Source organism: Struthio camelus, chromosome 3 (genome assembly GCF_040807025.1).
Source record: "Struthio camelus isolate bStrCam1 chromosome 3, bStrCam1.hap1, whole genome shotgun sequence".
Taxonomy (NCBI): Eukaryota; Metazoa; Chordata; class Aves; order Struthioniformes; family Struthionidae; genus Struthio; species Struthio camelus.
The window spans coordinates 140562222-140586520 of record NC_090944.1 but is presented as its reverse complement, the minus strand read 5'-3'; the positions used below and the strand labels follow the sequence as shown (position 1 = coordinate 140586520).

Genomic DNA, 24299 nt, shown 5'->3' with positions numbered 1-24299 from the left:
TGTAAGATGTGTGCGGTAGGATACAGCTTTTTATCGGGGCTCTCACACCATACAGAGAATAAATCCTTCCTAAATAATGGCACACATTCTACGAGAACAAACGTCCCGGCATTTGGCCTGCCATCTCGAGGGCTGAGAGCATTTTCTACAGGGCTGGGGTTTGCTCAGGAGATGGGTGCAAACCTGCTCCTGCGAGGGAAGGACTTGGAACGTTGTTCCACACATGGAAAAGTGTCCTCCTCCGAGTCAAAAGGTTCTTCAGCTTCCCTGTAGAGGAGATTAAAGGCTCATACAGAAGTCAGCTCCGTCCTTTCCTGCTCTCTTCGTACTGCCTTTCCTCTCTCAGGACCTCCTCTTCCTATCCCCAGTGCTGCCTTTGGGTGCAATTCCAGGATCACCACTGTTTTTAAACAAACATAAATATACGCTCCTCCTGGCTCACGTTTTTGTGCCATCAAAACAAATTCGATGTTGTCCTTGTTCTCCCAGAGCTTCTGGATGCCCGCCTCAAAGGCACCTATTCCATCTGAGCTCTGTGGGGGTTAGACATTTACGTGTTGTCTTTGAGAGTCAGGGCCTCATAGTTTCCCCTAAATTCTGTCACAAGCAGCCCCCTGCCCTGCCTCTTTAAGTCCTCCATCAACTCACTCCCTCCTCGGGGGACAGCTCCTTTTGCTAATTCATCACCTATGCAAAGTATGAATGAACAACCTTTACAGTAAGGTAACAATGGCATTGCTGCAAGACAACAAGGTACAGCAGTCAGGAAGTTGGAAGATAAATAGCTCATAAAATATATTCTTTTGTGCCACAATAGTTTCCAAGGAATGGGGCTTTGTTGCTCTAAATACTGCGTGAAAATGAGAAAGAGAATACTGCTCTTCCCTGAAAGCTTACAGTCCTCCTAGGTACTAGTATAACAGTACTATTGCTAAGCATAAGGTTTGTGCATCCTGTGCTTCTGCCTGACATTGAATAATTTGTATATATTGTTTATATAGGTCAAAATGCAATTAATAACTTACAACTTGACTTTACCCACAGTTAAAGCATTTATAATTATGTGCAATATGAATAACTAATATATAGGTCAGTTATTTGTACTGCTGCTTTACAGACCAAGCAAATGAGTTTATAAAACCCCAGCTGTCCCTAGGCGTGACACCTTATTCCCAGTTAATTTAATGGAATTTCAAGAAGAAATGGTACACTAAAGGTACAAAAATCTGATGACATAAGCAGAACGAGAAACAAAAAAGATATTTATTAAAGGGAGCAGAGAAGGAAAAAAATAGGATAGAGAGCAGCAGAGATAACAGAGGTTGAGAGGACCTTTGGGCTGAATACCTGCCTTTCATTGAATACCTGTCTCCTGACACTTCTAAGGAAACATCTTATATCTTGGAGAATTTATCTTGAGCGTTTTTTCACCAAACAGAGCACTGCAGCCTTCCTGACAATTATTTTGAGACTGTAAAAAAAGTTTGATCGAATGCTATCTAAAGACTAATTTCTTTCATAAAAATGAAAAGAAAAAAAAAAGGCTTAAAAGTTACTCCTTAACTATAACTTTAGCGTCACTAGTATGATGCCATAACAAGACACACAGCCACTGCTGTGTCTCCCCATAAGCTTTACCACCACGTCACATCTAAGTCCATCAATTATTATCATCTCCTACAAAGTTCAATAAAAAAAATAAAATTGAAAAAGACATACTATCATGAACAACAGCTACACTTATTGGACAGTGACTGATCCAATCTGTGACAGAAAAGATCAAGCGATAGAAGGGTTGTTAGCTTTAAAACCTTTTGTAGTATGCTCCAGCTCTCAGCTGCTGAAAATTCAAAAGGCCATCCCATGTACCAAAGGTAGGAAGGAAAAGACACTTTAATAAAAGTGTCAGATCTTGGGTGATACACTGATGAGGAAAGTGCATGTTTCGAAGAAATGTTGGAATTTTGCCCAGAAATATCCTATAGACAAATGTGCATCGATGTTTCAAATGACTTCTGCTCACTGAGGGCCAGCTCTATGACTCACAAAAATGAGGGTAAAAAAGGAACTCCAAAAAGTAATCAAACTGTTAGATGATAAAATACAGCCCTTCCAATGAACTGCTGATAAGCAGCTGGAAACTGTGTTTATCATCACCATTGTTTTTGAGAGGGACATGATCTTTGAACTGCTAAATTCTTAGATAATTGGGTGAAAAAATCTGTAACAAATATTCAGCTAACTTTTTTTTTTTTTAATTTCCCTGGCATTCTTTAAGGCAGCCTGTAAGCAAGTGCTTTTTTCTTTTATTTATTTTCTGGTTTTATCCTACTCAGAGATTTAGGAATTCTTTTAAAAATCCCATTTTTTGGCTAAGTTGAATGGAGACCACCTCATTAGCATATTTTACACATGCAGTCTTTTCTTTCTAAAACTTGCTTAGAAATGGAGACAAAAGTCAACAAAGGTTAATTTAAGGCAGCAACTTGTGGCACCACACAGGAAGCCACTTACCAGGCTAGTGCTACATCTTCAGTTTCCTACAAAGCTCCCGTTAGTAAGTGGTAGATGTTTACCGCCTTTATACTTCTTCGTACAAAACAAAGAGCATGGCCAAAAACAGATCTGAAAGTAGCAGGTCTTTGGATATGAACACCTTGGGCATCCTCATAGCTGGAAGAACTTTGCCATTTTCTGCAGTTGTTCCATCCCCTGCCCACGTTTGTTATTTAAAACTATATTAAAGTATACAATACCTCTCTTAGTTCAAACAACAGAAAGAGAGTCATTACACATTGTCAGAATAGACTTTCAATTGATGAATATAATCTACCCATACCTTAAAATACTTGTAAGCTCAGACTTGTTCTAGAGCCCTTAGGTTTTCTATTGTTATCTAAATAAGCTGACAAGATCTGCTTTTTAATCTTCGTAGAAATCATACCTTGCTACCTAGGCCCTTTTCTCCTGACAACTGTGTTAGACCTAAAAAAGGGAGGAAGTGCAGAGTTCACAAGTTCGTGAGCCCTTACGTTGCCCCAAGACACTTCAGCAATTTTTAAAGTCACACCTGTGTTTGTAATCAGAAAACGCTGCTGTCTCCTCCAGGCTGTGGAGACGGTGAAGGTCAGTACCGCCTTCTCCTGTGCAATTGGTCTCATTTCCTAACCTTCTGTGCTTGCCTCTTGGTTTTGTTTTCCGTTTCTTTTTTTTTCTTACATTAAATGAGAGGAGAATACAGGCAGTATCTTTTTTCTCCCGTTCAATGTTACTGCTCTCACTTTTTTCATATGTCTTCTCTTTCTAGAGTTGGGTCACCTGTCTCTGTCATATTGCTGAAGGAGTCAGTAAATTCTCCTAGAGGAGGACAGTTTCACTGTAATCTTCTGAATTAGTGAGAATACAGTTGCTTTTATGGTATACAGCGGTCAATATTTCCAACAAATACTTCTTTTCCCTTGAAATTCCTGCATGCAGATAGAGTGCAGAGCAATGGCCAGCAATGACTTACATTTCTGGATACCAGTTGCCATCTTCAGCACACACACAAAAAAAAAACCAACTTTGCCAATGGGCAAGGGTTTTCGTTCTTACTTCATCTGTTTCAATTCACACACAGAGCAGCCTGTGGCTCTGACACCAGTGGAGAAGGGGTTTAACTGTCTCTTTACAAATAGTCAAGGATGAAACTTTACTTCACAGACCAAAATCAAGGGCAGGGAGACAGTCATTTGTCACTGGGAATATATTCTCCTGCAGACTCTGCTGTATGTAGTACAGGTGTTTGGCCTCTCAAAGATTAATGCACAGTTAAAAGCTTTGCAGTTCACCATGTAATGATAAACCCCTACTGCAGCTCTCTTATTTTTAACCCTAGGCTAAAGACAGGATCTAGATCACTGGAAAGGATTCGTGCTCTCCAAAACAAGACTTTTGGAAAGCCCATTGCATAACTGTGGTCAGGAAATCCTAGAGCGACTCAGAAATCATATCACTTGTGTGGATTTTAAAACCATTGAGCATTGTTGCTCTTATTACCTCCAATATCAGCACAAGGAAGACTATCACCAACTTACTCAAAGAACAGTAAATGTAGCATGACAACCTCCAAACCAAAATTAGTCCCAAAAGGTTTACCCCGAAACTCATGTGCACGCTTCTAATGCAAGGCTCTGACAGAGAAGAGTTCAAGCACTCCAGATCTGATGTAGCCAGAACCACCTCCTAGCAATTCTCTTCTAATTCTTGTTGCACCAGCCAACATAACTTAAAAGCAGACAGATTGGTTTCATTCACACACTGAGTCAATAGCTTCGCTTTTATCAATGCATGATTGGTCAGCGTTTTATTCATTGTTAACAAGAAACGCTGTATTCAACAGCACAAGTAAGATAATAAATTTGCATTGGGAGAGAATTAAAATGTAGCAGTAGGTTCATCAGTTCCATCTGTGTTTGTGATCTAAATAATAAAAGAGCCTCTTTCTTTCAAATTCTCTTTTGTTACTCCTAAGAGATTCATTTTAGATTAATCTTTTATTTTTCTTTTATTTCCAAAGGACATCCATTACGTTGCACTAGATAAGGGTGAATTGGCACTAGCTGAAGTGGCAAAGAAAAAGGCTAACGACATTGATGCAGAATCAATAACTACTAGAATTGGTAAGAATTAACAGTGTTTAAAAAAAAGCCCCTCTTGTTTTAATCAATACTTGTCCTGTATAATGCCATGTTATGTTTGTAGGGGGTTGTTGGTTCATTTGTATTGTTTTGGGGAAAACAAGATAGTATTTTTATTTGTAACTGAAGGGGGACGCTTATGAAAACACCATAGCTTTGCCTTTCAGTACTCAAGTGTGGATTTTGTCAGTGCAATAGCTACAAAGCAAAAGAGATTAGTATGCCATGGTTATACAGCAAAAAGGTGAGCCTATAAAAACAGAACTCAGCACAAGAGGTAAGGGCTTGAATCCTAAAATGTTTGTTCATGCCAGCATTAAAGGCCAGGTACGGCAGTCTCATTCACCACTGTGTATTTGCTCATACACACAGTCCCAATAACTGGAGTCGCATCATGGGAAGCGTTCAGATGAAACATGTTTACTGCTGTGAACAAAGGCTCACATTTGGGCTTTAAAGTAACTGCTTTGCACTCTGGAGGATTTTTGCAGTTCCATAACTGAGCAAAACAATGCAGGACCAACACAAGTTTTCAAGCAGGGGAACTCATAACTCGTCCACTTTATCTTTGTATTTCCTCTGAATTGTCAAGAAGAAAAGTGTGCAACTATGTAGATTGCTCTGATACTCTAGGCTATAGCATGCACCGCGCGCAGAAAGGGTCTGTGAAAGAGTCTACGTAGCTGACCTTCAGCAGAGCCAAAGTAGAGCAAAAAAGAACACCACAGTGTTTATGCAAAATATGCACAGTGCTATTTTCCTTGTTCTATTGCATCTCTGAATATAAGAGGAAATTGCTGAGCTTTTGTCCTTGCCCCGTGACAAGAAAGTAGAAAATGATTAAGACTCAGAAGAAGGAGTCAGAAAACCCTGGAGATTTTGGACACTATAGGATTCGTTTAGGACCAGAGGTGAAAATTAGTACTGTATATCTAGGTGTTTACCCCAAATATACAAGCAGATGCCATTCAAATATTTGCATAGAAATGCATTGAGATAGCATTTACCTCGCTAACTAAGTATTGTGTAAATCCCTGACTTTCAAGGCTGTGCAGTGAAGTAGCACCTCTTTCCCTCTCCAGCAGAGTAGGAACGAAGCCGTGCCTGTCCTGAACTTACTTTGTCAGGTTTTCATTTCCCAGCTTGTGTCACTTGCAGCATTTTTGCACCGCAGCTGGGCCTTTGGGCAAGTCTTTTCACTACTAGAATCACCAAAAACAGAGTTTGTTTAAGTCGTCTGTTACAGAGCACTTTTAAGTGTGTACAATTACATCTCTCTTGCTGTCTGTTCTCCTCTTAGATATAAGTAGTTCTCCTCGGCAGTAGTTGTCCTCAACTAAGGGTTGTCTCCAATCATTATCTATTCTGTCAGTCTATTAGTCATGTATAAATGCATTTTACCACACTTAGTCCAGAAAATTTAAGCCTTAATCTTTGTATCTTTACTTAATTGTTTGCAAATTAACACTATCACTGTATTTTTTAAGTTAGGTTATTTTTAAGTTTACTGAGACACATACACAAGGAGGGGGAATAGGGAAGAAACCTCAAGTGATCACAGGTGTCTTACTGGCTCTATCAGATACAACACATGGATTCCTACAGTTCAGTCGCCAACATGCAGGCATACCGTCTTCCCCTCCTTCGGAGCAGTCCTACGCTTACCTCTGGAATGCCCCATAAGCATAAATGATTAAAAGTCCTTTTGTATGATGAAGTCTTTAAAATGTTCTCATTTGCTGAATAATTAACTATCAGAATGATTTAAAATACTGAGTAAATTCAATACCCCGGGACAAACTGTCACTGAGATTCAGTCTATTAATGGTAATGAATGTGCATCCAGTTTATTTTATATTACAATAAACAGGACTCTCCCATGAGTTCATTTCACTGCAGATTGGATCTCACCTTAAACGCTTGAAATCTAAGCCAGAGGCTTTTGTTCTATTATACTTTACTCCAAGGTCTTTTTCATTATGCTGTTTTTATTCCAGCAACTGTTGTTAGCAGAAAAAGGTGTCAAGAAACATGGATTTTGTGGGCCCAGTAAAAGCAAAAGAATAATGAACAGAGCCTTATATGTCAAATGTTGTACTCTGGTCCTAAATAGTACAACAAGGGTGAACTACTCTGGTACATCTGCATGTGATGATATTTCTTCAGCTAGCCCATCCCCCAAAAAAACAGCTCACCACTACTTGAAGATAACACGAGTCAGTACTCCTGACCAATTCCCAAACTGTTGAGAGTGCTCCATCTTGACCCAGATATCTCTAAATTGTTAAGATATTTCTGTGCACAGGGCTCCCTTCAAACATAATATATTTCAAACTCAGACTTTTGGAAAAGTTTCAAGCTCTTGCAAATAACGTAGAATGACAATATAATTCCAACCTAAATTTATAGATGTCGTGCTAAGTTCTGTAATCAGAAGTGGATTCCTTACGTATATTAAATCAAGATTTGTGTCAAGATAAAACTAAAAGTAGATTTACTGTTTGAAACATTTCTGAATTTTAGCTCTTTTCAGTTCCTCACATGATCACAGCTTACTATACACTGCCTCCCAGAAGCCATTAAAGCTAAGACGACTGTCTGGATGCATGTGCTGAAAACACCAGTAGAGCTTCAGAGCATAGCAGCTTTGTGAGGGTACTGCTGAGCAGGGAGAAGTTTCGAGTGAGCTTGCTGCTATTCCCTGCCAATGGTTTTGGCACAACCGGCCATTTCATTCAACTGATTAAAGTCTTATAAAGAAAATAATTCTCACAGATTTTATGTCTGATAGCCTGTGAAAATGCATCTTGAGGCACTAGAAGATGGAAGTAATGATACTATACGTCTCTGAGACAGCAAATATGAAGTTCTCCTTTCCATTTGATCAGCAGACCAGCAGCTGCAGACATGGTTACCGCTGCCAAAATTTCCTGTTGACTTATTGCTGTAGTAGATCTACAGGTTCCTTAAAGTCAGAGGGCTCTCATTTAGTCTGGCCTAAAATATATTCTATGCACCTCATTTCACTTTATTAAAAACAGAGAGAACTTTTTTCAATACTCAAAATATTTGTAGGCTTACAAGTGAATTATGCTTATGGGTGTAACCTTGTGCGTACACTCCTGGAGCACAAATAACTAGGCGCAATAATGTCCACCGCAGAAGAGCATGTCTGCTCAGTGCTGCAAACCGTCGGTTGCTAATGTAAAAATTCAGCTACAAAGAACCGACATGGCACAGCCTGCTAAGAAACGCCATAACTAATAACGATCACGGAGGTGAAAAACTCAGCCTTTCAGACATCTCTGCTCAATGAACATCCAGCAAAGAGCATATGTAGTCAGTGTCAGAAAGTTTCCCAAGGCCAACTTCCAACAAATTACATTAGGGCCTAGCAAGATGATTTTAACCTTCAAATCAATAGCTTTCACCCAAAAGGGATTCATGTTGTGACAAGACAGATAACTGCTGCATAGTTCAAAGGCAAATTATGAAGACCTGTATTTCTACTTAGAAATAAATTCAGAATATTAGTAACACTAATGTTTAGGCAACACTTCTATCAGAGGTATCGTAACAAAAACACTGATGTTGAGCTAATCCCATCGTGCTGAAAAGGTAGGTAGATGGCTTGACTAACATTCTGGTGGTTCAGTAATGTCACATAAAAACACTTGAAGCTTTTCCGTTAAAAAAAAAAAATTCAAAAAATTTCTGAAAATGTTCTATGATAGTTGCCAATGGGATATGAAATCTTATCAAGTTTCATAGAGATTTAGGCCTAACTTCCCACACTGTTCATAAAATGGCATTCAAAATATAGGGGCCCTAAATGGCACCTTACCAGCAAGGAACATCACTGAGCTGAACCTTAAGCTGAGAACGTATTCATTTCCTCATAGTTCTGTGATAGTATTTTATACTGAATGGCTTACATATGCTTTGTGATAATTTATAATGATACCTACTACAGTGGTTGGTTTACATACAGCGCGTCTGAAAGATCAGTCTGATCTTTCATACATTCTGCTACCTCCACATCACTTGAGTGTTACTCAGATCTTGCTGTTCCTGACAGTCCTGCTGAGCCCACTTGCATTTCAAGACCACATTTAGAACTGGCCTCCTGGTTTTGTGACCTCCCTTGGCCTTACATTAGCCTAGTTGATAACGTTTGTTCCTCTTCTGATCCCTAACAGCTCCCTTCATCTATCAAGCCTTGTTCCTTACCCTCGTAGATCCTTTCCTTTGCTGATGGCAAAGCCTTCCACTCCTCATTGCCTACTCTTCCTTAACACACATGTCTTTGTCTTGCTATCAGATTTCAAACTGACAATATTAGCCTTTTACTTCATGGCACAATTTCTCCCTCCCTCTTTTGCTATTTATTATTTCACTGTGTAACGTGTTTATGGCATGCTTTAAAAATGTTATCCAATACACAATTGAACTGTGATCTGGAAACGTTTGAGTGGCTCCTGTTTATGGTACGGTTTTCTGGAGCTCTACTCCCCTTAGTTTAAGCACTGGACCTGTTAATTTCTTTTCAATCAAAACCTCAGGAATCAAATCATTTGCCATGAGTCCTCTGGTGATATGACTTTTCTCCAGAGAGCTAGAAAAGCATTTTTAATGAAAAAATATTCTTTTTACATATAATTGGCAGTTAACCTATGGTGAGAAATGGGTTTCACCACATGAACTTTTTGAATTTTCCAAAGAGTGTCTTTTAGGATCCATAGTAATTTTATATAATTTTACTGTGCTTGCGTGTACACTCTCCTATGTGTATCAATGCACAAACAACATTTGATACAGAGCCTGCTAAAAAACAACAAGAAGATTTCTATCCTCTTCACTGGGCTTGGGGTCAGGGTTTTAGCAAGTAACAAGCTCGCTTGTGGGCCTGACATTACCAGAACGGCTGCATTTGACAGAAGATGACAGAGAGGCTGATGTGGAAGGATCCTCTACGTGTTCCTGTATAACCGCGTAAATGGATCTGCTGATTCTCCTTTACTCCGATATTTAGCTTTTTGTTAATGAAACTACTAGTAAGGGTTTTATTGTATCTACAGGTTGCAGACACTAATTGCTTCCCTTGTTGCATTCTTTTCAAGGAATCATTTGTTTTACTTAAATTCTATAGTAATGCCAAACTATTTTTTGGCTCCACCTCATCTCACCTCTCCACTTGCTTGTGTCATGATGTCAGGTTTGATCTATACCTTCCCCCCGCTAGACAGCTTTGCCTAAAGACATAATCCTCAGTCCCTAATAATTAGAAGTACATCAAAGGCTAGCTGGTTTGCTTAGCTGCAGAGGTCTACACAACGATCTGTGCATCTTCACTTGAAAGAGATTTATAGTTTTGTGTCAAGCTGTAGAATAATCATGGCATTCCTTTTTTTTTTCCTTATTTATTCTGACATACTCTTGCTCACTGCAGAACCTAATTTAAGAAGTGTCACTGTGTACCTGAAACAAAGACACTATTTTGCTTAAGATTTTTATTTTAATGATCCCCATATTTTGTAATATTTCTCAGCAGTTCAATTATGCCCTATTTAACAGAAAAAAGTCTTACCAAGACTCAGAGACTAACCAGATTAGGCCTTCATTTTAAATGATGGGTTGAATAGAAAAAGAAATCAGTAATTGGAAGGGATGGCTTTAGGAAGTTAAATTTGTGTGTAAATACCCACATACTATGACCGCTTTACAAACAAAAACTTAAAATAGTTCCAAATTCTGGAGACTGAAAGGAGTTGTCTATGTCTGAACTGTTTCTGTTCTACTAACAAGTAGGTGATTGCAAGGCATGTGAGAGCTCTGATCTCACAACTTTTCAGTATATGTCTAGTTTATCCATACAACCTCCAGCAGAGTTGATGCACGTAGGCAACAAACAATGGATGACACTAATTAACAAGGAAACAACTTATTTTCCATGGCAACATATCAAGCAGTAAGTTACAAAAGGAAAAACAACTCCAAGATATTGACTGTGTGAGGATATTGCACGGTACAGAATAGTTTAGACGGGACAGTTTTGAAGGAATGCCCGTGGTATGGCATTACAGGGAGAAATGAGTCAATACTGATTGGTGTTATAGGTAGGAATTTAAATAGTATAGTTGAATAGTTGTGTACTTCAAAATGAACCCAAAAATACATTGTGTGCTTAGAGATGTATTATTACAAGTAAAAAAAAAGTAATTCTAGGGTCCTTGAGAGAGAACAGTTTTTAAAAACGAGGTGTTAATTCTTATGTCCGGGTAAATTTTCAACATGGAAAACTACACTTTTGCCTCTCAGTGTTATACTCTCTGCAGTTCCTGACTCTAAACATTAGGTAGCATGCCTCGGTGCAGTCATCAGGTTCCACTCCAGAAATAAAATATTCCCTGAATTTCTATATATGTGCATGGCCATACTGGGGGGAGGAGGGGGAAGTTTCTCTAAGTTCACCAGATACTAGTAATCACCCTTGCAAGAGTGAGCAGTAGAAGAAATGTATACGTGCTGCTACCGAAAATATAATCCTCAATAAATTAGAATTTTCAGCCCGTTTGGGAAGTGATCTTGAAAACTTTGAACTGAAACGTCATGTATGCAGGATCATTTTATTAATACTATTTCTTTTCTTACTGTTTCCTTAACACTAGGTAAATGCCAAGTATTTAGGCACAAACTAATATGACGAGATTTTTCAGAAGATCCTTAGTATACCAAAAAATTGAATTAGGTTTCTAATTTACAGTAACCACATTCAAAAAGGTTTAAGCTTTGGGGAAAAGTATAGAAATGATGTCAGGATACGGTTAAAAACCAGTGATTATTAATGAACGTCTTTGCCACGTGTCAGTAACATTGTTCTACCTCAAGCAAGCCTTTTGCCAGCTCAAACTCCTGTGTTTTCTTGCTGACTGCTAAGAACGGGAAACGGACATTTTTGGTGTTAGGAATTCACGCTCTCAGCGCTGACTCCATACGCCCAAGTCAATTTAAATAAAAAGCACACATAGTTAACGTAACTGTTGACACAAACTATCAAAGAAATTGATGCATGGAAAGTGCCTTTGCGTGGAGACTGAATGAATAGCTTTCTGGGAAATAGGTTTTAGCCCAAATACAATTTATGCATTAGTCAAACACAAGTTTTTCTGGCTTAGTGCAGGAGAGCTGGACGAAATTTAATGGCCTGTAATTCACTGGATGATTTACACTATACCATTATAGTATAATATTCATATGGTCTGGATGCCTGTCTTGCCTACAGCTCTGTGCAAAAGCCCCTGGTAAATCTCCCATTAGCTTCAAAGGGCCCACACGAAGGCCAAAAGGCTGCAGTTAAAAGCCACATCATAATGTATATTCACCCATCTCATAGTATGCACGTGTGTGTGTACATGAGTGGGTGTTATATTTACGCATACGCAGCCAAAATCTGGCCAGTCATAAGAATAGCTCCAAATCTGAACACAAGCGCTCTACTCGTTATCCCGTATTCCTGTTTTGCTTCATGGCACCAGCACCCACAGACTCCTCTGCCGATTATTTCTGACAAAACAAGAAACCGGCGTGGCCGGAGCTGCTCTCGTTAATGCTGGAGCTGGTGCTGCCGAGCAGCACCTTCGCCGCGTGTCAGAGCCGCGTTTGGCTCCCACCCCCTCGAGCCCTCCCCGAGCCTCCCGCTTTCTGCTAGGGAACCTGCAGCTTGCATCTGCACACGCAGGAAGGCGCGCTGGCCAACACATACTTGCATGGCAGTTGGTATGTGTTTTGTCCTGCTTGTGCCGCGGAACGTAACGTGATGTGACAGGCTGCAATTCATCACATCGGCGGCATGACAGCAGAGCAATTGGGAAAGGGCTATAATGGGGGGCTAACGCGAGGTGTTAAATTAACATCGCATTGGACTATCTCACCATTTAGTCTTTTCAGAACGGCCTGCCAAATAATTACCACCGAACACGCGGGCAAGTTTAAATAGCGGTGATCAGGTAGAGCGTATGCAATATGAAGAGAAGTCTTAGCTTCTCCTGTGTTCAGAAGGACCAGCTCTCCTAAATATGAGCATCTGTGCACGCCAGTTTTCTGCTCAAACAAACAGAAAAATGTCAAAGAGCTATTTATTTATTACCTCCTCTTGCACTGTGTCCCCAACCAGACCACAGACTCCTAAGCCAGGATGCTGTGGAGTTACCCAAGGCAAAAACGGGAGCTTGTGGCTCCTTTTCTCTGAACAGTCCTACACGAGAGACTGCTTGGCGGTTCACCTTGGAAAACTCCTGCATCAAAAGCAAAGGTGATCTTGTGTTAGCTCTCATTTGAATGCTTTCAGCTTAACGAAACCAGCACGTGCCATATCCTTCCTGTGAAAATCCTATCTCAGGGCCGGCAACATGCTCATAGGAATATCGCTAATGAAAGCAGCAGGGAAGAGAGCTCAGGTAGGGCCAAACTTAGCATCCATCACTGTTGCCAGTCTTTCACTTTCTAAAGCTCCTAACTTGGCCTGAAATGAAAAGAAATGGGTTCTTTGAGAGAAAGCACCCATTGGGTGAAAAACTGATCAGCAACGCGTATGACAACGCAGTACGTTGAGGCTCGTTGGCAGGTTCTTCTCAACACTTTCTCCTATCTGTATGAGTTCAGCTCTTTGAATTACGCTTTCCCTAAATATTTTTCTTGTTGGGTAGCCTGTGCCGAGACTTCTTTATTTTAAAATCTCAGGACCATGAGACTGTTGCAGTTCCTGAATTCATGCACAAACAGAATCTGTTCTTCAATAATATTTTTGACAACATTCAGGACCCCAAAAAGTCTTGAATCGTGCTAGATTTCACAGAATCACAGAATCACAGAATGGTTTAGGTTGGAAGGGACCTCTGGAGATCATCTAGTCCAACCTCCCTGCTCAAGCAGGGTCACCTAGAGCATATTGCCCAGGATCACATCCAGACGGGTTTTGAATATCTCCAGCGAAGGAGACTCCACTACCTCTCTGGGCAACCTGTTCCGATGCTCTGTCACCCTCACAGTGAAGAATTTTTTTCTCAGGTTCAGATGGAACTTCCTGTGGTTCAGTTTCTGCCCATTGCCTCTTGTCCTGTCGCCGGGCACCACGGAGAAGAGGCTGGCCTCATCCTCTTGACACTCCCCCTTCAGATACTTGTACACGTTGATCAGATCCCCTCTCAGTCTTCTCTTCTCCAGACTGAACAGGCCCAGCTCTCTCAGCCTTTCTTCAGAGGAGAGATGCTCCAGTCCCTTAATCATCTTTGTAGCCCTCCGCTGGACTGTCTCCTGTAGTGCCATGTCTCTGTTGTCCTGGGGAGCCCAGAACTGGACACAGTACTCCAGGTGTGGCCTCACCAGGGCTGAGTAGAGGGGCAGGATCACCTCCCTCCACCTGCTGGCAACACTCTGCCTAATGCACCCCAGGAGACCATTGGCCTTCTTGGCCACAAGGGCACACTGCTAGCTCATGTTTAACTTGTTGTCCACCAGCACTCCCAGGTCCTTCTCTGCAGAGCTACTTTCCAGCAGGTCAACCCCCAGCCTGTACTGGGGCATGGGATTATTCCTGCCTAGGTGCAGGACCTTGCACTTGCCTTTGTTGAACTTCATGAGGTTCCTCTCCGCCCACCTCTCCAGCCTGTCCAGGTCCCTCTGAATGGCAGCACAGTCTTCTGGTGTGTTAGCCTCTCCCCCCAGTTTAGTATCATCAGCAAACTTGCTGAGGGTGCATTCTGTCCCTTCCTCCAGGTCATTGATGAATATATTGAACAAGACTGGACCCAGGACTGACCCCTGGGGGACACCACTAGCCACAGGCCTCCAACTTGACTCTGCGCCACTGACCACAACCCTCTGAGCTCGGCCATCCAGCCAGTTCTCAAGCCACCTCACTGTCCACTCGTCTAGCCCACACTTCCTGAGCTTACCTAGGAGGATGTGATGGGAGACAGTGTCAAAAGCCTTGCTGAAGTCCAGGCAGACAACATCCACTGCTCTGCCCTCATCTACCCAGCCAGTCATTCCATCATAGAAGGCTATCAGATTGGTCAAGCATGATTTCCCTTTGGTGAATCCATGCTGACTACTCCTGATCACCTTCTTGTCCTCCAGATGCTTAGTGATGACCTCCAGGATGAGCTGTTCCATCACCTTTCCAGGGCTGGAGGTGAGGCTGACAGGCCTGTAGTTTCCTGGCTCTTCCTTCTTGCCCTTTTGGAAGACTGGGGTGACATTGGCTTTCTTCCAGTCCTCAGGCACCTCTCCTAATCTCCAGGACCTTTCCAAGATGATGGAGAGTGGCCTAGCGATAACATCTGCCAGCTCCCTCAGCACTCGTGGGTGCATCCCATCGGGGCCCATGGATTTATGGATGTCAAGTTTGGACAAAAGATCTCTAACCTGATCCTCCTCAACCAAGGGAGAGTCTTCCTTTCTCCAGCCTTCCTCTCTTGTCTCCAAGGTCTGGAATTCCTCAGGACTGGCCTTAGCAGTGAAGACTGAAACAAAGGCAGCATTCAATAACTCTGCCTTCTCTGTATCCTTCGTCACCAGGGCACCCGCCCCATTCAGCAGCGGGCCCACGTTTTCCCTAGTCTTCCTTTTGCTAGTGATGTATTTGAAGAACCCCTTCTTGTTGTCCTTGACATCCCTTGCCAGATTTAATTCCAACTGGGCCTTAGCCTTCCTTGTCGCATCCCTGCATACTCTGACAACGTCCCTGTATTCCTCCCAAGTGGCCTGTCCCCTTTTCCACATTCTGTACACTTCCTGCTTCTGCTGGAGTTTGGCCAGGAGTTCCTTGCTCATCCATGCAGGTCTTCTGCCCGCTTTGCTCGACTTCTTGCTCAGAGGGATGCACTGATCTTGAGCCTGGAGGAAGTGATGCTTGAATATTAACCAGCTCTCCTGGACCCCTCTTCCTTCTAGGGCCCTACCCCATGAGATTCCCCTAAGTAGGTCCCTCAAGAGGCCAAAGTTAGCTCTCCTGAAGTGCAGTGTTGCAATCCTACTTATTGCCCTGCTCCCTCCTCGTAGGATCCTGAACTCCACCATCTCATGGTCACTGCAGCCAAGGCTGCCCCCAACCTTCACATCTCCAACTAGACCTTCTTTGTTTGTTAGTACAAGGTCTAGCATTGCACCTCTCCTCGTTGGCGTCTCCACCACCTGAGTCAAGAAATTATCATCAGTGCTTTGCAGGAACCTCTTTGACAGTTTGTGCCTAGCTGTGCTGTCTTCCCAACAGATGTCAGGGTGGTTGAAGTCTCCCATGAGAACCAGGGCCTGTGATCGTGAGGCTACTTCCAGCTGTCGGTAGAAGGCCTCATCGATGACTTCCTCCTGGTCAGGTGGCCTGTAGTAACACACAACAGTGTCACCCATGTTAGCCTGCCCTTTAATCCTTACCCATAGGCTCTCCACTTGCTCTTCATCCACCCCGAGGCAGAGCTCCATACATTCTAGCTGCTCCCTCACATAAAGAGCAACAACACCACCTCGCCTTCCTGGCCTGTCTTTCCTAAAAAGCACATAGCCATCCATGACAGCATCCCAGTCATGTGAACTATCCCACCATGTCTCTGTCACTGCAATGAGATCATGGCCCTGCAACCGCACACAGATCTCTAACTCTTCCTGTTTATTCCCCATGCTGTGTGCATTGGTATACAGGCATTTCAGAGAGCCAGTCAAGCATGCAAGCTTCCCAGGAGAGGTGCAAGAGGAGCCTCCATAGCCATGTTGCATGCTGTCTCCCCTGGCTGTATGCACCCGCTGGAGGCATCCTGACTTGAGCGATGTTTTACTGACTCTCCTGCCACTATACCACTCCCCTTCCCCCATCTTGCCTAGTTTAAAGCCCTCCTTACCAGGCTGGCCAATCTGTTGGCAAAGACACGCATGCCCTACTTGGTAAGGTGGATCCCATCGCTCCCCATCAGCTGTTGATCTTCAAACAGGGTCCCATGGTCATAGAAACCAAAGCCCTATTGCCAACACCAGCGGCGCAGCCAGCTGTTAACTTGGAAAACTCGTCTACTCCTCCTCCTGTCCTTTCCACCTCACAGGCAAGGTTGAGGAGAAAACGACCTGGGCTCCCAGACCCTTCACCACCATTCCCAGAGCTCTGAAGTCCCGTTTGATGGTTTCCAGTTTGCCTTTCGTGTCATTAGCACCCACATGGAAGATCAGCAGAGGGTAGTAGTCCGATGCGTGGACAAGCCTTGGCAGTCTTTCCACGACATCTCTTATTCGAGCCCCTGGCAGGCAGCAAACCTCTCTGGACAAGAGATCAGGTCGGCAGATAGGTGCCTCTGTCCCCTGCAGCAGGGAGTCACCCACAACAATCACTCGCCGCTTCTTCCGGGGGTTCCTGCACGGCACAGGGTCTGCCCGGCCAGTTGCCTCCCTTGGAGCCATGCCCAGCTCCTCCTCAGCTTGGAGGGCGCTAAACTTGTTCTTCAAGGGTAAGTCTTGAGGAGGAGCAAGAGCCTTTCTCCTTCTACGAGAGGTCACCAGCTTCCAGCCCTCTTCCACAGCGTTATGATGCACCTTTATACACGGTGCTGAGCCCTCTGACAACTCCGCTGCAGTGGGGGTTGGGGACTCCTGGAGCTGCACAGTCTCCGAGAACGCCCTGTCAATCTCCTGCTCATCCTCTCAGATGCTACGCAGCCTACTAACCTCCTCCCGTAACTCCTTTATCTGGTGACGCAACTGGTCAACCACAGCACACCTCACACAGGAGAGCTGACTGTCAGCCCAAACTACAAAATTTAGTTTTAAAAACAGATTATGAGGCAACACTGATTATCTCCACATCGCTGATATTATGAAATTGCAAGATACTATAATGTGATGATGAAAAGCTATAGTTAACAATTGCCCAAGCACACATGGTGGTCATTATAATTGGTTATTTACTGCAGGTATCAGCGTCCCACCTTTTCACTTTTATGACTGCCTTCTGCGCTCCCAGCCCACAGCCTCGGAGCGGGGCCGCTGACACTTGCCTCCCCACTCCCAGCTCCCGCAGCCCACTTTCTCCCACGGCCTCTCGAGAGGCCACAGCCCACCCTCTTCTTCCCACGTTAAGAGCGATCCCTGTGAGATGTGCTTGCACATGCTCGGCAAGGCTGCGCTTGGCATCGGTGCCAAGCACAGCACAGCCAGGAGACTTGGCAAGCCCAGCTCTGCCAGCGCCGTCCAGGTAGTCTGAGGGCTCAGCGCCCGCTTCTCATAAGCGCAGAGGAGGCACAGCTCTCTTCAGCAAGCAGGGCAGTTGGGAGGACTTTCTGTGCTTGGCTGATAGCGGCTTTAAATACATATTAGGTCTTTACATAGCACCAGATCAGTGAAAACTCAGGATATAGTTCCCACGTAAATTAGATCCCATGAGTTATCTGCTTAACCAAGAGTTTGAACTTGTTCTCTTTAAAAGAATGTGGAAAACAATATTCTTTCCAATAGCGCTGAACTAAAGAGCTATGCAGTATTTTCGGGTTTTTTAATAGAGCATCATTTCATAACCATTGCAAGGTTATATTTTTTGCTCGATGTAACTTAACATTCTGCCGCCTTACGATACAGCTATTCATATACCCCTGCTAAATTTAGTCTTCTTATTTGCTAGTATTCTTCCTGCTGAAAATCCCCCCAAAATATATCCAAACGTGCCTGAACTGCCGTAAGTGAAGAGCGGGTTCTGGGGCTGTCTCAACAGAGATCTCGTCGAGTAACCCCAAGATTTTATTTTATGCTGCATGGACGCGTTGCTGCTTATGAACCTTCAGAGTCTTACAGGACCTTACATCTGCCTATCCTGCATAACCCATTAAAGGAAGGATTTGGGACCTAGTCTAAGCTTCTCCTGAATCATCAATACATTGAAGCTCGTTGCTGAATCTCACCACACCTCTGCCTGAACAATACAAACTTTTATTAACCAGATGAAAGCTTAGGAGTACAATTAGTTTTTTCTTTTACTATAGAAGATGCATTATGGTCAAAGAGAAAAAAAAAAACAACCAGCCGCAAAGTGATTACTTTAGGCCTTTGCTTGTAGCCACCAAGCAGCAAGACATTTAGCTCGGCGCTGCAAATGCAGAGTCTGTGCGGGCAGCGTGCTGCGGCATCGACCCGGACGGTCCCACCGACTGTGCTGCTGCCACCTGTTACTATGTGATGGGAGATGACAGCACTCTGCTGTCATCAACGTCATTTTTAGGAATACAGTGGTCCTCAAAAATTCCTGGATGAAGCATGAGCTTGGTTCAACACCTCCTTATCATCTATTATCAACTGCGCTGCCCCAGCCTGTTCCCTTGCATCTCCTAGTGTAACTACCCGGTTTGCTGCTTGCTCGGTGGGGTCAGGAGCAGCAGAGCAGAGCAGGGAGTGGGTGAAGGTAGCTCTTTCCTGCTCTCCCACCGACCTGCCCTAGAGCTTTGGCCGCATCGTTCTGTCCTTCGGCGCTTTTGTTTCCCTGGGGAGGCTCCATCGCTCCCGCAGCGCCCCAGCCCCGTGCCAGGCGTCCCGGCAGAAAGTCCCAGCTCCGGCGGCGCCAACGCAGCGTCGTGGCTCCCCGACGCCTCCCTGGCTTTGGGTCTGCTTCTCCAGCGCTGCCTCCTCCGAGGTTAACCACACGCTTAAGCAAAGTCCATTTTCTAAGCTCATTTACTCGGATAATTTGAACTAATTTTTCCAGCGTGGGGCAAAACACACCCCTGGGAAATCAGCCATCTTTGGTACTCTACTCCGAGTTCGCGGCTGCCATTAGGTGTCAGTGTGACAACAACCATGATACACCAAGGCTGTTCTGGGGCACCCACACGTGCCACCCCACTTTAAACACCTCATTTCATACTTGGGGAAAATAAGATAGGCAACTGAGAGGAAGGAGGGGAGAGAGGGACGCAAGGAACATTTCGTTTAACTTTTTTCCATCGCCTAATTTGAGTTATTTACTCACAGATAAGGCCATCGGAATTTACCTCTGCGTGTCTCAGGCTCCCAGGGCTGCACTTGTCAAATAAAGCAGCATAATAATTACAAAACCAAGCAAACAGCTTCTGCACACACTAGTCTGACTATCTGGGGACAAAAGGACCATTCAACACTATTAGTTACTTGCAGTCAGCAGGAGGGAGACACCGTTGCTTATACGCAAATGTTTCATTACTAGGGTAAGTTGATGCCCGCTGCTGAAACATTTTTGCTTCAGATGGGTCCTGCATAAGTGTGATTCAAATCCTGGCATTTGAGAAATTTTCTGAAGAATAACTAGAAATTCTATTCATTCAGGAAAAAAAGGGCATAAAAAATTTGCAAATCAGTTTGAAAACAACTTTCTGTGTGTGAAATATTATGTTATTTCACAGTGGTATACATAATAAAGAACGAGTAAAACCTGGCAAATATAAAAGTGTTTAGAACTGTTTCTATACAAAGTTGCAAGCACTTCCCAAAAGGAGATGGCAAAGGTAGCAACATTTTTTTTAATATTACAGGCTTTTTCATGGTTAGTGCAATTTAAAAATAAACAAAATAAATTTTGGCTTAAAAAAATATTAATTTAAACAATATTTGCTAGTGGTCTTTAGCACTGAGAATCCCTCCAGTACTGGTAGGATAATATTTTCTTTGCTCACTGTTGGAACTGGCAATGTTTCCACCATTGACTTCAATGACATTTAGCATAATGGCTAAACCAACTTTGCCTTCCCAAGGATCGAGGAATGTGTTTTGCAAGAGAACCGTGTGGATGCAGCTTTGCTTCCTCTTTCCTCCTTGGAGGGGGAAGAGATAGTGAGCATGGCTTAACTTGGTTTGTTTGTTTTTTAGCAGTGATAGATTAAATCTTGAGTAGCACCGTGCTGCCGCGATAAGCATCTAAGCACACAGGCTCTCCCTTTAGCTACTTCAGGTTTTCTAATAACTGCGGGACACAGGAGTGGTTGATACTTGCACCGCACAGCGCACAGTAACCCTAGCCACGGCAAGGATCTTTAGGATACCATCTCTGTTTCCATTGCCAAAGTTTGATATGTGAAGCTCTCTAGCTCACGAAGGAAAAGACTTCTAAGATCTTGCAGCCCTTGTCCCTCTTCAAGTCGAGGGGTGGGGGAAAAAAACTCTCATATGCCAATCTCACCTTCATCTTTACAGGAGATAATTACAGGGGTTAAGGAGAGAAAAGATACCAGATTAAACAACTCCAGCCGCCTGCTAATATAAAACTGTGAAGCATTCCTTGACCATTTTCATACTAAATGTTGCCACGATGCTGTTTTTCCATTCCTTACTCTACTTATTTTGCCTAGAAAGCTGTTTCCTACGCTTTCATTTAATCGCACCCCATCTCCCTTTCCCTCTGTACCATCTAAAATGCCAGTCACCCAACATTTCTTGATAGTGGTACTGTTGGAGGCTTGAAAGTTCCTGCTCTCCTACATATCTGTCTTGATATCAGAGTTCAAGTTCAGAAATAAAAAATGATGCCCCTCCTATTTTTATATGTGGCTTCAGAGCTGGTTCTTCAGCGCTGCTTGTGATACAAAGGGGCCAGATGAAAAAATTACCTGGGGTGTAAGTGCAAGAAACCCCGAGCAGTAGTAACTGCAGCTGGCTGTACCTGAGATAGGTGCAAAGCAGAGGCTCCCAGTCCAGACTCAACCTGCTCATGGAGCATTCTCACCCTCTGTTAGCTCAAGGCAGTTCTAATTTTGCTGATTTTGAGGCAAATTGTTAGTAAAATAGGCCTGAAAGCAGTAGAGAGAGACAAGGCTGCTGCAAACTGAGCCCTGTCCTGGCAGAAGGAATAGTGCTTCAAGCTATGCTTTACACATCATCATCAAGGACCGTGCTGATGGCTTCCCTCTGAGCTCTTCTCCCTGCAGTTCCCACCTGCAACGTGAAACAATCCAAAATGTCCCATAAAACATGAGGTGGAAGGGAGAGTTGCCACCCTAAAACAGAATCAAACTATAAGGAGAGACTACAAGGCGCTAGCAATAACCAAGTAGGCAGTGAGTATCTGTGGGTGATGCACATCTGTGTGAGAAGAATTGGTGGTGGCAGGCAGGGAAGGAAAAAGATTGCTAAGGTAACGCAGAAATGTGGAAAGATGTTTTGTAAGGGCAAATTTTTCCTATTGAACATTAATTGCCTTCCATGGGTACAAAACGCTCTTTAAGTGATGAAAGGAGAGGCTGAGAAGCAATGCTGCCTTCAACAGATATCAGAGAATGCAGTTGGGGTTAATTACCTTCTCTTACCAAAAAAAACCCAACAAAAACCAAAAAATGTCTTTTCTAAGAAGGTGAACATCTGTCTGAGAGAGAATCTTATCTCTAAACTCCTGTCGTATACTTCAATGAGAAGAGTAGCAAGAAAGGCAAGGAAAGGGGCTGGCACAGTGAGTCGCAGTGATTTTTTTCCCACCTGTCCGCATCAGGCATCAGTTCTTTGCTTCTCTTGTACCTTCTCAGCTACCTTCAGCAGCACGAGGAATGCCAGGAGCTGCTCGCAGCTCCACCGGGGCCATGTTCCACCTTTCGTAAAGCATAGCATGTCTGCTTTCCAAAGCTTTACGTTTTCACCCCCAATTAATCTCTTCTAACGGTCAGGGCTGGGAAGGCAAATGTCAGCTCATGAACCTGGGTTTGCAGATGCTAATGGGGCACCACAGGCTCTGAAGGCCTTTGGGCACCAAACGCACAGACCATGCTGGCGGTTATCAGCAAGTCCGGGCAGCAAAGCGCTCAAGCGAGTGACTGACAGCCCATAAATGCGTATCGGGGAGAGCCAGCCCTTATATCTGCTTCAGTGGCTTGATTAGCCCCACCTTCCCTGTAAATTGTAAAGTGTCAGTCAGGGTGCTCCGGAGACGGCTAAAACACAACACGCTCTAATACCCAAACTTCTTTTATGTCCTAGTGCCTTGAGGCACATTTAGAAAATGCATCCAAGTTTTATCTCAGATTGTAGGACTTAGCCAAGAGACATTGAACAGAGCACCCTATTAGGGTCATTAAGAGACCTTAGCTGCAGAGTGTCAGTATACTATGTAAATGTATATCTATGTGCATGTGTGCAAACACACAACTTGCATATGCTCACATCACAGTAAATTTCTATCCTGTGTAGCCTGAAAATAACATATTGGTATGTAATACGTAGCATGTTTTGTGTACCTTGCATCAGTGCTGCTAATTTTGTAGGCAGATATGCATACGTGCATGCATGCAGAGCCCATTAAAAACTTGCTCCTCAATTTATGGAAACTCATCCTGGAAATTCAAAACGTAATATCCTACTTTATGTTGAAAATGCAAAAAGTATGACAGAAAGTCAAAATTTTTAAAGGGGCAGAAAAGCAAACATTTTCAATTTTGGTACATGGAAAACTGGCTCCTGTTAAGCCTTGTAGGTATTAGGCTTGTTGATATTGCAGTAATTTTGGTCTACACACCTTGCATCGTAAGTGACAGTATTTTTGTGAGATGCACTGATTGCGAGTATGTTAGTCCATCAGAAACTAGAATGCTGTGCTGCTCTGCAGTTAGCATTTTGTTTATAGATGGCATTCCCATTTGTCTGTTATTTTGATTAGGGGACTGACTGGTCCCAAGATTTTCTTCACAAAAAGAAAAACAAAAAACTTCTTTTAATAAGCCTGTGCTTCACCCAGTCGAGTCCCACCAGCAAAGAATTTCTCACTTGATCGGAAAGGCGATGTACTTTGCTGCAAGGTTAAATGTTAAAGGTTTCAGTCTTATGACCACGAACACCCAGAGTAAATTCGGCGCATTGCTTAAATTTCTAGCTGCAGTGCATTTAGCGTAATTGCTTTAGTAAGTTGGATGCTTAGTAACTCCTACTCTTCTGCATTTTAGTCTTTAAAGGCGAGAGCGATGAAATAAGCCTGAGGGGCACAGGTGGGCGAGGCGGCTCTTTGGGAGTCACCTGTGGGGTCTCGGGATCTCTCTTCCCGCCTGACCGCGGCCGCAGCCCCCTCCTGACGGGGCTCTTCTGCTGACAAGCCACAGAGCTGGCGCACCTGTAGGTTTGAGCTATTTAAGCCCAAATCAATTTGGAAGCAACAAGAAAGGGTGAGCAAAACGGTTCAGATTTCAGGCAGTTGTCAGCTAAATGTGTGCACTGGGCCTTTAAGGATTTGGCCAGACACACGGTGATTGCTTCGCCTTTGTCTTCTTCGCCCTTAGAAAGTCAGCTGGGTAATGCCGAGCAGGCAAAGACCCTCCTGCGATGCTGTAAGCGGGCAGGGGGGGAAGAATTTAACCCCAAAAAAACGAGTTATCTTTAAGCATCTACTGATTTTTGCAAGCCAAGCAATTTGCAGGTGTTTTTGGTGCCTGTACGACGTTAGGTATAAAACTCATCAAGGCTCAAGATTATCCCCGCTGGTGTGATGAGTGAGGTGGGCTCTGGCTTTGCGAGCTAGGAGCAAGGCAAACACCGGCGCAAAGCGGGAGAGGAAGGCAGGTCAAGCCCCAAGTACCCGACTTTTTCCTCTTTGTTTACAGCCTTTACGAGGCTTTTGGTTCTCACGCAACATGTATGTCATTAAATGGT

General features: G+C 43.5%; 1 protein-coding gene across 12 annotated transcripts in view; it reads left to right on the top strand.

Moving 5' to 3' along the window:
• The window catches only part of WDPCP (WD repeat containing planar cell polarity effector), a 154924-nt gene that overhangs the window by 107694 nt on the left and 22931 nt on the right, over nucleotides 1-24299 (top strand). For 10 of the 12 annotated variants that reach the window (XR_011140577.1, XM_068940628.1, XM_068940629.1 and 7 more), the window contains one exon: nucleotides 4559-4661. Coding sequence is in view for 11 of the 12 variants with exons in the window: in XM_068940628.1 (XP_068796729.1) it covers nucleotides 4559-4661 (103 nt within the window). In the remaining variant the exon portion in view is untranslated. Of the gene's footprint in view, nucleotides 1-4558; nucleotides 4662-18336; nucleotides 20118-24299 lie in introns of those variants that run through there. The other 2 variants (XM_068940633.1, XM_068940634.1) reach the window with 2 other exon arrangements.